We start from the raw sequence: 16,033 nt of genomic DNA on the forward strand, positions 1-16,033 counted from the left end.
TTAGTACACGGTGTTAGCCCGCGCTCGTTCCTCCTCAGCACGCTGTGACGGGACCTGTATTGTTCCGACCTCTGTTGCTCAGTAAATTAGTACGAAACTGCCTCAATTCTGGCTGTTTATTTGGCTTTTCTGTCCCGGGTTCAGCGGAGCTCCGGACTTAGGCTGCTTCTCCCCTTGCCATCCAAGCCACGCCCCCGTCATCTTGACATTTTATAACTAAGTCAGAAGGATGGAGAGCTACTCCAAAGGCTCCTTCATTTTCGTCATCATCATAATCTCCTTCTTCATCCTGAGCGTAAGTGTCCAAGAGGTGAGAAGGCGTAAAAGGCAAGATACATGAGAATTCCTGTCTCTGGAAAGATCTGAGCTGGAAACCCTTGGATGCAATAGGCGTTGAAAATGTCTGCATCGCTGGTATAGATTTAGTTGAAGTTGTTGCCAGTGCTGTGGATGGTACAGCTGTCAATGGGCTCTTTTTCGTCGTCAACGGAGGCATCGTCGACGGACTCGACGGAGGACTCGACGGAGGCATCGTCGACGGAGGGCTCGACGTCAACGGGATGGTCGTCGACGGGATCGTCATTGAAGGGATCGTCGACGGGCTTAACTTCTTCGTTGACGGGGCAGTCGTCGTTGACGGCATAGATGATGACTTCGTCGACGGCGAAGATGCCGTCGACGGGGTTCTCTTCAACGAATGCTTCGACGACGAGGTTCTCGTCGACTATTATCTTTTTTGTCACAATGGAAATCCTAGTTGACAGGATTGGAGAATTGATAGCAGTAGTAGACACAGTAGCCGTCGACGAAGGAGCTGAAGATGTTATTGTCGATATAGAGAAAGCTGAAGAGACAGAGCAGCTTTTACTCATGGTTTTGCGTTTCTTCGAGTCCTTGAGAGCAGAAGGTCCTGAAGAAGCTGAAGATCTTTGAGAATGCCCAGGAGTGGAGTGAGAGGTTTTCAATTGTTTTCTCCCCTCACTTGATGAACTCTCCTGAGATCTCGCTCTCTTGCTTAATGTTGAAGCTCCATCATCATCATCAGCTTTAGAAGATTTGAGCCATAACAGGACTCTAGCCTCCCTATCCCTTAACCCCTTCGATGTTTGTGACGGAACCGTTCCGTCATCAGTCACGGCTGAGCTGTGCTGATGACGGAACGGTTCCGCCACGACCGCACCCTGTTCTGGCACGGTTCCGTCACGACCGCACCCTGTTCTGGAAGCACAGGGGCGGAATCGGCGCCGCACGGAAGCGGTTAAGGTTTTAGAAGGGAAGGTTCGGCAAATCTTACAATTCTGTGCCTCATGAGTAGGATAAAGGCAATAGATTCAGTCCTGATGCTGATCATCAACATGGACTCTCTTTTTGTCGCATGTCCTGCAAGGCCTGAACAAGGCCTTCTTGTCTGACATCCTGAAGGAAAAACTGAGTAGGCACTCAGGGAGACTCCCTTCCACACGACATGCGGTCAAAATCTGAGGAGAGCTGGCTCTGCAGAGAGGGTTCTAGAGGGTGCTGAGAGCTGATTCGTTGTGACAAAGACTTGGGTCTTTTCAGCATAATGAGGTAGATAGGCTACTGCAATCTAGGCCTCAGGCCTGTATTTAGGGACTACTACTATAATTTACTTTTGGCACTGCTTTTTTATGTACCGTGGGACTCCCGCCTCAGCGACTGGGAATGATTCAGGCTTGTGAATCTATGAAAGATACCCCAATACTGGATAAGCTCTACACCTTCTTACAGCTACTGTATAGGTCTACTTAATATAACTAGTTGTACCCCTTTTCCTAAAAAGAACACCGCTCGGATAATTTATTGTGACACTAGTGATCCCTGAATTAGGTGCTATACCCCCACACTACTCTCCAAGGTTAAGTTGTGATTCTTCCACCCAGCTACCCTGTGAAAATCATCACCTAAAATTGAGGCCATTGGTATATCAATGCACCTTAAATACTTTGCCGAACTCTTACACGTTTCACTAAGTCGGTCATCATCCATGGGGCAGACTTTAGAGGACCTGGGAACAGTTGGGAAGCAGGGAGAAGAACAATGTTGTAGAACAGGAAAGGAAAGAAAGAGTTTGTTTAAGAAAGACCTGTGAGAAAAGAGTTCTCACAAAAGGAAGCCAAAAAGATATCTTGCAAAGAGGTTTTAGAGGAGAGAGATGCCATGCTGGTGGCAGAGCTGGAAACAGAAAGGTCGTACAAGAGAGCCATGGGAGTTAACAGAGTGCATAGGGGTGAGAGCTGGAAGAACAACTGCATTGAAGGAAACCGAGAACGCTGATAAAGGTTGACTTATAAGTGTGAGAGAAGTGGAAAGAAAGAGGCCTTATGGGAGCACAAAGTCGGAAAGGAGAGAGTCGATGTAGGATAGATTGCTAGAATGTGTTCAGAAAAAAAGAGAATACTAGAAGCAGTGGGGCCTGCAGGATGAAGAGCTGGAAAGAAGAGAGGGCTTAGAGGAAACACAGGTGGACCAAGAGAAATCCAGATATATAGATGAAATATCCTTTTCCCAGAAAAAGCTACCCAGGAAAGCAAAATACACGTACGTGAAGTTGAAATAAATAAGATTTCACGAAAAACAGAGTTTTATTAAAAAATATAAAGTGAGAGTCCAGGTTTACAAAGATTGTTCTGCTTGAAAGTGTGGATCCAGCGAAAAATTGGGCACATTGTGCCCCAAACTACAATCTCAGCTCTTGGTGATGATCCGGTCACAAAGTTCCACATCTCAGGATCAACATGCATTTGAGGCACTGCACCCCTCTCTGGGAGCAGGGTATAGGGAGGATCGCATCACTGGCCGCAGGATCAGGTGAAGAGCCGGATAGTTGCATCAGCACCCGAAGAGAATAGCCAGGGCTGGGTGGGATGAAAGGTTACGTCGAGAACCCCCAGGTCACGCGTGATCTCGTGCCCCTTCAATACCTTCACAGGAACGATGAGTGGGTTCTGGAGCAGGTCACTGCAAGACAACACAGAACGAGAAGAGCATTATACACGTGCAGTGTGCTGTTATAAGCATTAACAACATAAGTAGGCAGCAAAATATTTTTTCTCTTTCCATCTTTGATATGCGGATGTGGATAGCTGACAAATCCGCTTTTTCTGTTATGTGCTTCCACAGACACAAAGATGGTGGAATCTTGTCATTGCAGCTCGCCTGTCCCTTCAAAGAGTGCACGGTTCAGGAGTGAGCACAGACATCAGCTCTGGCTGGCTGTCGAGCGGACAGTGAATACTTAAAAAACAATCCGTTTAACTGCCTGACTACAACTGTTCAGTGCACACTAGCCCCAGGGTCTCTAGTGCTTACGACGCGGACTCCTGAAACAGTCCAGTCTTTCACTTTCTCCTGAAGCTTGCCCGTCAGGGAGATGGAGTTTGGTATCTGATGGTGATAAATGCCATTGAGTGGGGAACTGCACAGAGCAAGAGCGTTCACCATGAGAAAGGAGACCGAATAGTGAGACGTCACTGCACAAGGTGTGAGCTGGTTGATCCAGTATAACCTTATCACGTAGTTAAGCTGGGGCTTGCTGCAATAGACATCTGAAAGTAATGCACAGAGCACTGAAACGTCTATGCCCAGAAACAGGGATCCAGTGGAGTGTTGTGTGTGCTGGTGAACATGGCTCTTTTCGCCCAAGCCTGTTATAGCATAGTTTCAGCACTACAGACTCCCAGGAGTGCCGTGAAGTGTAGGGTATAGCAGCACACAATTCCGAAAGTCAAGGTTTATAATGTCATTTGTTGGCTAGTCTGTACATACAGTACTTGAGTATTTAGGGTTACCAACACATTCGTATGCTAAAGAAAATCAAGCCCTTTACTCAACTAACCCAGATCCTTCACCACTTCATGTCTGTCCGCCTTCAGGGTTCCAGAGCTGCGGCCACATCCAGAGGGAGCAGAGGGCATTCAACCATCTCTACCTCCACCCCTGCTTTGTTCTCCTCCACCTCCTGATCTTTATCCATGTCTGTCTCTTGTGCTAAGAGGTATGTAGTCAGAGGTCCCCATATATCCTTTGGTCGTGATTTCAGGGGTAAAAGTTCAGCATGACAATTCAAATGATCTTGCCAGGTGGTTAAGTCCTGTATCCAGTCCTTGAACTTAGGAGCGCGGCCTCTTCCCCACCTACAGGCAACGCGGCGCTTCGCAAGGAGAAGGCCCAGAGCGAGATATTTTTTAGGAACTGTAATTACATCTTGGGTACTGCCCAGGAGAGCTACCAATGGGGTCGGCTGTATCTGCACCCCTATCATGTGTGACATACCTTCAACCACCTGCATCCAGTATTCCAACACTTGTGGACACTGCCATGCCACATGAAGAAAATCGGCCATCCACATCTTGCACATTTGTCATCTTCCCGTAGGCGGAACTTATGGAGTTTGACAGGAGTATGATATAGTCGGTGTAAAAATGTATAGTGGATAAGTCGCAGCCGGCTGCTAGCTGTAACTGTTTCCGTCTGCATGCAACTAAATTCCCATTGCTCGTCAGTCAGGGGGACCTCCAGATCTTTATCCCATTCCATCCGAGCAAGTGGGGTCTAGGAAGGTGGCGCGTTCTCTATGTGTTTGTACAACAGGGACGTGACGTTCTTGGGAGGTCCGGGCGGCAATAGTGCATGTAGAGGTGGTAGGGTAGTTGCCTCTGTAGGGAATGCCGGGGTAGCAGCTTTAACACTTTGCCGGAGTCGTATGTACATGAACAGGTCCACAGGTCCATAGTGGTAGGAGTGTGTGTTCAGTGCACACTAGCCCCAGGGTCTCTAGTGCTTACGACGCGGACTCCTGGAGCGGACAGGTAGCCAGAGGGTAGAGTCGGGGCCATATCCATCCTCAACAGCCAGGTGTGGCATAAACAGAGGCGGATGGAACCAGTAGGCAGCAAAGTGTGCCTGGGCGCAATAGTAGTAGTATTCGAAATTAGGAACTTCAAACCCTCCCTGATGATACGGTAACATCAATGTTGCAAGGTTTAGTCGCGCCTGTTTCCCTCCCTATATGAGTCGTGTTAGTTGCGTTTTGAGCGTTTTAAAGAAAAAAAAACCCAAGGTGATAATGTATACTGATAAATAGGTATAAGAATTTCGGTAAGAGGACCATCTTAATAAGGGATATTTTCCCTGCCATCGAGAGAGGTAATTGCACCCACCTGGTTATACTGTCCGTCATCTTATCTATTACAGACCCATAATTTGTACGCATAAGTGCGCCTTTGTCCCTGGTTATGTGTATACCCAGATATTTAATTTCGTCATTCTTCCATACCAGGGGGTAGTCCAGTTGGTGTGGGATAGTCTTGTCCGTTAGGGGGAAGATAGCAGACTTAGTCCAGTTTATTTGTATCCCTGAGATGGCCCCGAATTTAGTTATTTCCCGCAGGACCGGATTTAGATTTTCCTGGTTTTTTTTTTATATATAAAGTCATATCATCTGCATATAGTGAAATAAGCAACTGCCGAGACGGGTATGCTAATGCCCTCTCTTTATGGTGCTGCCTTATCTTTGCGGCTAGGGGCTCAATTGCCAAGGCAAACAAGATAAGGGGCTGCCTGGCCTCATGCCCCTAGCGAGCTTAAGAAAGTTTCAGTTCAACTAAGTTTGGATCTCACCAAGGTAGAGTACCAGAGCAGAATCAAATGCAAACCTGAGTATCATCAACAGAAGACTGAACAGACTAGGCATTTTTTTTCTTTTCTTGAGTTTGTATGTAGCGCAAACTCGACCCAAAGGTATTCAAGAGCTTTACATGAGAGCCAGTTCCATTAGAGACGGACACATTAATTTTTAGGCACAGGGAGATTATGTGATTTGCCCAGAATCATGGGATGTTGAGCAGACGCCGAGACTCCAACCTGGTTCCCCAGCTTCAAATTCGGCCGCTCAAGTGGTTACGCCACTTCCTCTGAAACGTTTGTAGAGAAGACTGAACAGACTAGGCATTTTTTTTCTTTTCTTGAGTTTGTATATAGCGCAAACTCAACCCAAAGGTATTCGAGAGCTTTACATGAGAGCCAGTTCCATTAGAGACGGACACATTAATTTTTAGGCACAGGGAGATTATGTGATTTGCCCAGAATCATGGGATTTTGAGCAGACGCCGAGACTCCAACCTGGTTTCCCAGCTTCAAATTCGGCCGCTCAAGTTGTTACGCCACTTCCTCTGAAACGTTTGTAGAGAGGACAAAGATACGGATAACATCAAGTCATGTGCACTCCACCATCTAATCTATAGCTTTCAGAAAGGAAACCAGTTTCACCTGCTCTGCTAGGTTCTCTTATCACACCAAGATTAGAACCACCACACCACTCCCAAGGGGATTTCAAGATGGTGGGCAAGCGCAAAAGTAATGGAGTGGTACAGCATGTTAAAAGCCACTGATGAGCTTAGAATAACCAGCTGACTGATTTCACCCGTGTTCATTAAGTGTGTAACACAATTTTCAAGAGAGAAAGGATTGGTTGGGCTTCCTTAAGTTGTTTTAACTCAAGGTTCATAGCTTTTTCCAAGATTTATGCAAGCAATGGCAGGGTGTTGATGAGGCAGAAACTAGCAACGTTAAATAGTCAAGGATTGGGCTACTTGAGGAGAGGGGGTAATATAAAGCTTAACTTCACGTTTTAGGGACCTGTGAGTCGTAGATAACTGTATAAAATAGACAGTGAATTTAAGGAGCAAAGAGAGAGGATTACTGTTTTGAAAGGGTCTCTGAGTGAATCAGTAGGTTTAGGGTAAACCAAGACAGCATTCCCCCACCTCCATGGGAAAGACAACTTATAGCTAGCTCTGGAGTGGGCATGTCTCTATACTAAGGGAACACAGAAATAGCAATGGGCGGTTAAATGCTCCGACCAGTACATTTAGCAATTCTGAGTGGCTGACAATTATCCAATCAGAGATGGTGTCTGTGCTTGGATCATTCACTTCGGCTGCTGAGCAGCCACTCATAGTAGCGACAGTCATCGTGTGCCTCCAAGGATCATTGTGCGAACCAGGCTATTGGAATACAGGTGGTTTCAATCTCTGGAAATAGATATGCGCCTCATTTTTAGAGCACCTGTCGAGCAGATTGTGTTGGGTTTTCCAAACAAAAATTGCCCCACAGGACGACTGAAAAAGAGTGGAATCTACTTTTTTTACATTTTGGAATAGAATATAACCCATATCTGTAAACAACTCTTCCTTAGGATGAACTTTTCTTCGCAATGGAAGTCTGAGGCTGTCAGACAGGTGTCATGATGCCTTTGCCTAGAACCACCCCTCCTTTAGCATATACTTCCCTCTATTAGGGAATTTCAATGCCTCATCTGTTTGACAACACTTATCCCCTCACACAACTTTGCATACTGGCAAAAGTTCAGGTAAAATACGTTTGTGCAGGACTGGTTTACAACAAAATATCTATTGCGGAGATAACCCTGGCTCAGCTAAGGAGGTATTGCCCTAGTTCTCAATCAAAACCTACTCTGTGGGGAGTTTCTTCACCCACATTTTTCTTATTAAAACTTTGTTAACTTTGTGACATCGAAGACTAAAAAAAACAACCTTTTAGTGTTCCTCAAATTGAAATATCTGTTGTCTCCTGTCGCTTTCCTCCTGTGTTTACACCTCGAGGGTAATTAAATGCTTCACCCATATCTCCCCAGTGCACTCTTTAACCGTGTGATACTGACGTGATCCCATCATATCTCCCCTTTCACTTCTTTACTATGCTTCCACTCCTGGACTATTCAAGCCGCTATTTCAAGTGTTTCTTACTTGTTTCAAAGTATTTACAGCTCTGCGGTATGAGAAAGTGCCATGGTCTCTCCAAGCTTCTCTCTTACTCTATTCGGGCCACTGAGATCTTCCAATTCTTCGTAAATTTGCAGCTCAGGGTGTTTCAAAGAGCTGTGTCCACACTCTGCTTAAAAAGACTTGTTTATATTATATCCATTAAATCTATATAAATATTTATGCACCCTTTCTCCATCTTTTTCTGCCCCTGTGCCTTATTATTTTTCTTTAAATATTCTGCATTCAACAGTATAAAAGATTTTGTAGAAAAAAATAAAGACCATATTAATCTCCTCTATTTGGTGCAAGCCCCAAGTAGCACAGCCAATAAAACCTACTCAGGAGGTTGACGTCACCTTTGCTGGGTGAAACCATTCTGCCTTGAGCCGACCATTCTATGCTTCAAAACATTTCCTTCATAAGACTCCTCTCCATGTGTTCAGGCCCACAGTTGCAGCCACGCCATGACTTTCACTTGTGTGAAGTGCGCTACACCATCCCAGCAGATGGTAAAGCCAGGGTGTTGGTCAAGCTCTCCAGTACCAGGGATGCAGCCCTTCTGCTCAAATGTGCCACACAAAGCTTTGAGGAACTACACTTGCTTCTTTGCGCTTGATTCAAACTCTATTACACCCTTAACACCTGGCGCTTGCGTCCCTTGATAAGGTACGTACTTGTACACCATGCCATGACACACAATCACAGAGCCGTCGTCTGAGGCAGAGGCGAACAGAGGATAGTGCTTGTGGAACGACACCCCTCTCAGGGCCTTCTTGTGATGCCTGGAAGGAAGAAGAAAGAAGCAGACTGCGTTAGTGAACCACACACGATGCAGAGGACGCATCTGTACCCACTGCACGAGCATCGTAAGCCACCAAGACTCCTAGCGCAATCTGTTAAGACACAACTCTAGCACGGTCAGGGAATTGAGGGGATCCACCACACACCCCATTGTAGGGCATACAGGTGCGCGCTGTTCTTTGGGGCATCTAAAGCATAGACTAGATCCTCAGTCACCAGAGCCTCAGCATATTAAGGCATACAACCCCTTCACTGCCGGTTCAAGATACACTTAACACCCTCAGTGCATATCCCACACAAGAATCCATTGCAGACTCTAGTAAGATACACTTAGAGCACCCTACACGCCCATATTGCGTATCCCACTCAGAGCGCTATAGGCGCCCTCATTGCATATCCCACATACGGATCCACTGCCCGCTCTAGTAAGATGCACTTAGAGCGCCCTACACGCCCACATTGAGTATCCCACTCAGAGTGCCCTAGATGGCAACATTGCATACATCATACAAGGATCCACTGCTGGCTCTATTAAGATACACTTAAAGCGCCCTACACACCCTCAATGCCCATCCCACACACGGATCCACTGCCGGCTCGATTAAGATACACTTAGAGCGCGCTACACAAGCACATCATATATACCACCCAAGGACCCACTGCCAGCTCCACTAACATAGACTCTCTATACTGCGTTAGGACAGAACGCTAGGACACCCAAGACTTGCACTGCCACCTCTGTTAAAGTGTTCTTTGAACGCTCTGCTAAGGAAATGAGTGGAAACTCCAGCACTGCTGTGGCAGCATCCTGCGCCACACAGGATTTGTTAAGATATTCTTCCGCAACAACTCTGATCTCGCACTCACAACTGAAAGCTCAAGCACAGCAATCTGGTGATCATTAGAGGCAGGGAACAGAGACTGAGAGGCAGTGACCAGTGGGCAGCAGTGGCAGAACGAGTATGCAGTATTGGCAGTGGGAGGGTCAGGCAGTAGAAATGGCAATGTGAGCAAAGTAGGCAGTCATGAGAGGGCTGTGGCAGAATCAGAGCACAGAGAATGGAGTAAGTTGCACAGAGACAACCATGGTGGACAGATGAAGCACGGATGGAGAGAGACGCAGCCAAGACAGAAGAGAGGGATTGTTTGTATCGTCTGTGTAAGAGCAGAGCTGGCAGCACAAGCACTTGTGGCAATTAAAGAGAATGGTTGCACCAAGGGTTAGCCGAGAAAGACTGGCAGAGCCATCAGGGACACAGGATGTGGTGGCACTAAAAGTGGATGGCAAGTGGCAGAGGCTGTGAAAGTGAACGCTGAGTGAAAGACACAGGGGTAGGAATAGCAGTATAGTGTTGGGGGCAGTGATGCCGCAGATGAGGGAGGTGCGCCAAAGGTGGCGGTGGTACTTCTGAAGTGGGAAAACTCACCTGAGAACTTTGTAGGGCTTGGTCGAGAGATCCAGGTCGAACCAGGCCAGCTTGCTGTCATAGCTGCCACAGATCAGGTTATCGCCTGCGACAGAGGAAAGTTTGTTATTGTGAGGGTTGCAAGACTTCTGGTCCTACAACACCAGCAGCATCCATCACTCATAGCACGCCAACCACTACTACAGTAACATTAACAAAAAATGCCTGCCACAGTACATCCCAGTCAGAGCAAAGGCTACTTTTCAGGGGGGGAATTTTGGATAGAACTGTGAGATTGGGTAGAAACTTTGCAGGATAGGCGGTCTCCTGTCACAAATTACATAAACTACCCAAGTCTAAAAATGGCCTCTACCAACTAGACACTATGAAAGGTTGAAATAAGTTGAACAGAAAAACCATATCATTGCTTTAAGGGCTACAGGGTTAGGCACTTGTGAAAGCTCTAGAACAGTTTATTGGGTTCTTGGCACCAACACACATTCCCAACTTCTGTCCCAGTGAACTGGACACTTGATGCAAGCATCAGGTTCCCCACCCCTAAGAGAGCCCACCCGTGGACCCGGTCATCGCTGCGCCTCACCTCCAGGGTGGATGGCCATGCTGGACACCCACTTGCAGTTGGTCAGCAACTTCTTGGTCAGCTCCTGCTTGAGCAGGTTGTACACCCGGACGTAGCGCTGGGTGGCCACAAAGAAGAAGGGCCGGATGGGGTGGAAGAGCACACACTGCACCAGCCCCTTGCTTTTGCGGAAAGGGTTCTGGCTCCGTCGCTTTGTCACTTGGTGGATCAGCACCTGCATATTTCCGTTGTCAGGGAGCACACTGGCGAAGTAGTCTCCCTTCCCGTGCCAGGCAACGTGCTTCACCGCCTGGAGACCAGATGAAAACAATGTGTTTGTGCAAGAGGAGAAGCAGAACATTAAAATGCAAAGATGATTCTACCCACAATGGAGTTAATACTGTTTAACTCTTACATCAAATGGGTGCCAGATCCCACCCACTTCCTTTGATACCGGATGCCACTCCTGGGGGTGTATTAGGAACCGCTCCAAGAGGTTCCCAAATTCATGTTTTCCAAGGCATATGCATTATTCTTCCAAAGGTGACATACTCCAGACACACAGGTCTTTGTGATATACAACAATGGTCCTTCACCCAGTGATAGCCACCTGTGGTCTTCACCGAAGGCCTTAACCCAGCAGCAGCGGTCCCCAGTCTTCACCTCGTTGCTGCAGTTGAGAGCTTCTCTGCTCGTGGCAACAAGCAGACCTCCCGGGTGGCAACAGCGCAATCCTGTCACTGTGTAGTAGCCACGCTGTGGCCTTCATGAAGTTGGGGCTGAAATCCTTCGGTCAGCCACAACGGTCTATCACATCACTCTGGGGCAAGCTAACCCCACAGGAGTTTTATGCCTCTCACAGTAAACAGAGAGCACTGCAATGACCACAATGCTACCATATGTTAGGGCCCACTGCGCTCCAACCCTCTTCTGGCAACTGCTGTTTGGGCATCAGCACATGCCCTACTGGAGGGGTGTGGTCAAGGTGGCATTGCAAGGTTTAGCTTTAACAGGCTGGAGCATTAAGTACTACATATAAGATACATGTGCAGCAGAGGAACAGAAGGGCAGGTTGGAGGCAACATGTGATGCAAAGTTGGGACTGTGGGCCAGTGGCAGAGTAGAGGGCAGAACAGCTAAGAAGGTCCAGGTGTGTAGGCTTCGTCAGACTCTACTGTAGTGGGGGAAGCTATCAGTCCTGCCCTTAACCCACGCCACTCACCTTCTCATGTTTGACAGTCAGCCGCACCCCCTTGTCATAAGCGTCCCCCTCAGCAGCCAACCACTGGACGGGCTGGAGGTAAGGCTCCTCGGGCTCCTGGAAACCAGAGATCTGCTGGTCAGTGGCGCTGTAGAGAAGCTTGTCCCCAAGGGCTGGATTTAGCAGAACGATGGAGCTCTCCCTGCAAGAAGAAGACGTATTAGGAGGAGCAGAGAGGGTGGCACTGGTCCTGCATGTGGCAGAGGAGGCGGAGAGGCAGGTACCCATTCAGTGCATAATAACAAATACTTCATGAAATTATTTCTACTAGACATAACTTACACAAAAGATGGCACAGAACTCTCAGGAACTCTCTTTCGAAGAGAAAGTGTTAGGCGGAGCAAAGAGGGTGGCCCTAGGCAGAGAGGCGAGTACCCACTCAGGTCATAAAAGTATATCCTTCATGTCAGTATTTCCAAGCATAAGATGGCAGAGCACTCGAAGGAACTCACCTCTGAAGAAGAGAAAGTGTTAGAAGTGTTTGAGTAGGCAACTATAGGTCTGCAACTAGAAGGATCAAAGAACTGACTGCACACTCAGTGCATAGAGGATAGAAGTGCTGTAAATGGAGATCTATAAGTGCAGGTACTCCGTACTTCGAGTACCTGCTCGCTTCTCAGAAGTACCAGTACTCTCCTATGAAATGTACTGCAGCCGTGTTGAGAAGTGCAACGCTGCTGTCTGTGTTGCACTCGACTGCGTGCACAAATATCCTGCCATTATAGTACTTGTATGCAAGGCTTCCATTTCACCCATAGCACCCGCGCCGGAACACTTTAAGGTCTTGATCCATTGCCGCACCTTGAGATCGTTGTTTCCTACTAATTTTCACCCAGCATATGTATTGTATCAACACCTAGTACACGACGTCTGGATGGAAGAGTTGTATCACCTTTGTCTCTCACTAGCACCATGTTACAGACCATTTTTTCTAAAGTCTTTGATCTACTTCTTTTTCTGTTGTCCCCTCTACCTTTCACTATTGTCTTTCAGGCTAAAATTACCTCAGGCATGTCATTTTTTTAAAATTATAAACAGATTTTTATTGTGTCAAGCGTCAAATACAATGCAGGGTTTTGTAACCCAGAAGCCTTCTGCCTCAGTGAAAGATACAGGATAATTGCATTGACATTTAGAATAGACATTTTCAACAAAAAACAGCAAAACATGAACTGTGTAACACCACCCCCATTGCACTAATGTAGCACTACATTTTAAAAGCCACGTTAATACCCACCTCCCCACATATAAAGTATCACTGAGTCGTCGGTCTATCGCTCCACGATCTTGAATGATCATCACGGGATCAATGCATCCACCGAGGAAATTAGTTCGAGGTAGAGACCTCGAAAGTCTGCCATCGCCTCCAGATCTTGGGATGTTTTTGCGGGCAGCCCCTAGCCTTAAATATTGGAATCTCCAATCTCATACAGAAATCTAGGCCATTTTTCCATGCTGAAAGAAGGTGGGGCCATTGCTTTCCATTTCCGTGCCAAATCTCTTAGCCAATGTAGCCCCAATAACAACAAATGTCGTTTATAAACATTTCCCCCAACACTCTCCATTATGAGTAGCAGTACCAATTTAGGCGAAGAGGGGTGCACCTCTGCAAGGCATGCCAAAACCCCTCACCAGAATTTCTTGAGAGTCGTGCACTGCCAAATCGAATGGATGAAGGTTCCCTCCTCCCGGCATCATTGTAGGCAAGTTGGGGATGACACCAGGCCCACCCTCCACAGCCTAGCCCTAGTATAGTAGACCCGATGTAGGTATTTAAATTGAATTAGGCGAAGTCGCATCACGATCGCTGCCTCCTGCAGGAAGGCCAATGCCTCCGTTCAATCATCCCCATCCAGTTTGCCGAGATCCCCTTCCCACGCCTCTCTAAGTTTGTCTAATGTGGTGCAACTATTTGTCACCAAGGACTGATACATTTTGTAGATTTTATGGTATTTTAAGTCTCCCATGAAGACTTTGGCATCAATGGGACTGAATTCGAGAAGGGACTCCAGTCCCGCAATACTGGGGGAAATGGTATGTCTAAATTTGAGGTATTTATAGAATTGGGTCTTCGGTATGTGATATTCCTGCTGTAGGTCCTGGAAAGATTTCAGGACTGTACCACGCATCACATCTCCCAGGACGGAGACCCCTATATTAACCCAGCCCCGAAATCCCGATAAGGCAGCTAGTTGTGGCAGTTGCCCATTAAACCACAGTGGAGTTTCACCCGTCAGCCTGCCCCACCACCCCATCTTACGCAGAGCCTGTTTCCAAACCTGGAATACTACTCTTGTGGCCAACGGTAAAGAGTTACGCAGGGGGGGGCGAATATAAGATAGTATGTAGCGTTCAGTTCCTGATGCATCTTCTTTCCACCGCATTTGCGGGATCCACCCTGTCCCCGTACCACCATTCATTCAGTATCAACAAATGTGAGGCCATATAGTATTATTGGACATCCGATATGGCCAGCCCCCCCCCCACAATAGGTCAATTGAAAGCAGATCAGCAACGCCACTCTGGATCCCGTTCCCACCCATAAAAACGGACTCAAAACCGCATTGACCTGGCAAAACCACTGGGGTGAAATGGGGTACGAGTGATTCTGCAGTTGGTAAAGCAGACGCGGCAGCAATACCACCTTAAAGGCATGTCATTTTTACTTCTTGATGATGCTCCCAATATTGCTTCTACAGGATCGAAACGTTGTCCACCTTATATGCACCTTAAACGCAATTGAATTAATTACTGATGTGTAACGGTGTCTCTACATATTGTTTGCTTGTTGCATTTCTTTATACAAGTTACAAGCATTTTTTGTCCTGCCTGAGGCTTTCTGAATTTGTGAATTTCTGTTCATTTGTGTCTTTGTTATATATGTTGCGTTTGACGTGGGATTGTGTCCCACTTTATTGATGTGTTTTATGTGATTTGATACCTTAAATTTTCTGTCCAGCGGGACAGCTTTAATATAGCACCGATTTCAGGCCTATGTTCATGGTTTTCCGTGCGAATCTCCCCTGTCAGGGACTAGTTTGTATGTATGTATGTATTGGTGTATTTGTATAGCGCAATGACTGTCACCCATCGGGTATCCTGGCGCTTCGACTTGGATGATACAAACACAGTGTTTGGACAGTTGCATAGCTTACAGAGAGAATTTTACAGAGTTTTTGAGAATAAATGAGTTTTCAGAGCCTTCTTAAAAGGAATAAAATCATCCTAAATGATCGGTCTCCCATCCGGGTCCTCAAAATCTTGGGAACTACTACCAGACTGGCTGAGGCCGAGCGGAGAGATCTAGTCGGTACATACCAGGAGAACAGATCCTTTAGAGAGGAAGGGCCCTGGCCATGAAGGGCCTTATGTACCAAGCAAAGGGCTTTAAAATCAATCCTCTGGGGGATTGGCAGCCAGTGGAGATCCCTGAGTGCTTTTGTGGATGAATCAGAGCGTCGGCGTGAGAGGGCCGATTTGGCAGCGAAGTTTTGAACACGTTGCAATTTTCCCATCAGAGTCATAGGTGCCCCCAGAAGTAGTGAGTTACAGTAGTCAAGCCTACTTAAAATGATACTCCGAACTACCTCTGGCCTGGTATGTGCGGGAAGCATAGGTAGTATCTTCCGCAACATCCGCAGCAGTGTCATACAGGTGGCCACTGTTTTGTTTATCGACACGTCTAACTGCAGGCTGGAGTCAAACATCACCCCCAAGTTACGAACTGATTCGGCCGGCAGGCTGGTACCCTGAAAAGACGGAGGCCAAAAGTTCAATGGAAGAGGCCTAGGGGTACGATCCCTTGAGCAGTGTAGTACCTCAGTTTTGGAACCATTGAATTGTAAAGAGTTGAGGCTCAGCCATTCCGCCGTGGTGGACATACACTGATGGAAGATCTCCTGTGACACGGCCTCCTTGCCCTCAAACGAGTAGACAAGTTGGGTGTCATCAGCGTAGTTGGTGACTGCTATGCCGAATGATTTTATCAGCTGGATTAGGGGGCGGAGGTAGAGATTAAACAGGATCGGACTGATGGCCGATCCCTGAGGCACGCCCTGCCCAACCCTTCTGGTGTTGGATTTCAAAGGAGGCAGGGCCACCATTTGGTGTCTGTTGTCAAGATAAGACACCAGCCAATCAAGAGCCGATCCAGACACCCCTATTTCCTCCAGTCTCCCAA

The 16,033-nt window shown here is 47.1% G+C and overlaps 1 protein-coding gene across 1 annotated transcript in view; it reads right to left on the reverse strand.

Annotated features, from left to right (window-relative positions):
• Window positions 1-2,569: 2,569 nt before the first annotated feature.
• BOP1 (BOP1 ribosomal biogenesis factor) overlaps window positions 2,570-16,033 on the reverse strand; it is a 178,559-nt gene continuing 165,095 nt past the window's right edge. The window contains exons 10-14 of the mRNA XM_078686499.1: window positions 11,815-11,995; window positions 10,614-10,902; window positions 10,034-10,118; window positions 8,480-8,587; window positions 2,570-2,979 (exon numbers count right to left, since the gene is read on the reverse strand). Coding sequence (XP_078542625.1) covers window positions 2,826-2,979; window positions 8,480-8,587; window positions 10,034-10,118; window positions 10,614-10,902; window positions 11,815-11,995 — 817 coding nt within the window. The 3' untranslated portion in view covers window positions 2,570-2,825. The remainder of the gene's footprint in view (window positions 2,980-8,479; window positions 8,588-10,033; window positions 10,119-10,613; window positions 10,903-11,814; window positions 11,996-16,033) is intronic.

The sequence above is a fragment of the Lissotriton helveticus genome, chromosome 4_1, assembly GCF_964261635.1.
Source record: "Lissotriton helveticus chromosome 4_1, aLisHel1.1, whole genome shotgun sequence".
In the NCBI taxonomy this organism is placed as follows: Eukaryota; Metazoa; Chordata; class Amphibia; order Caudata; family Salamandridae; genus Lissotriton; species Lissotriton helveticus.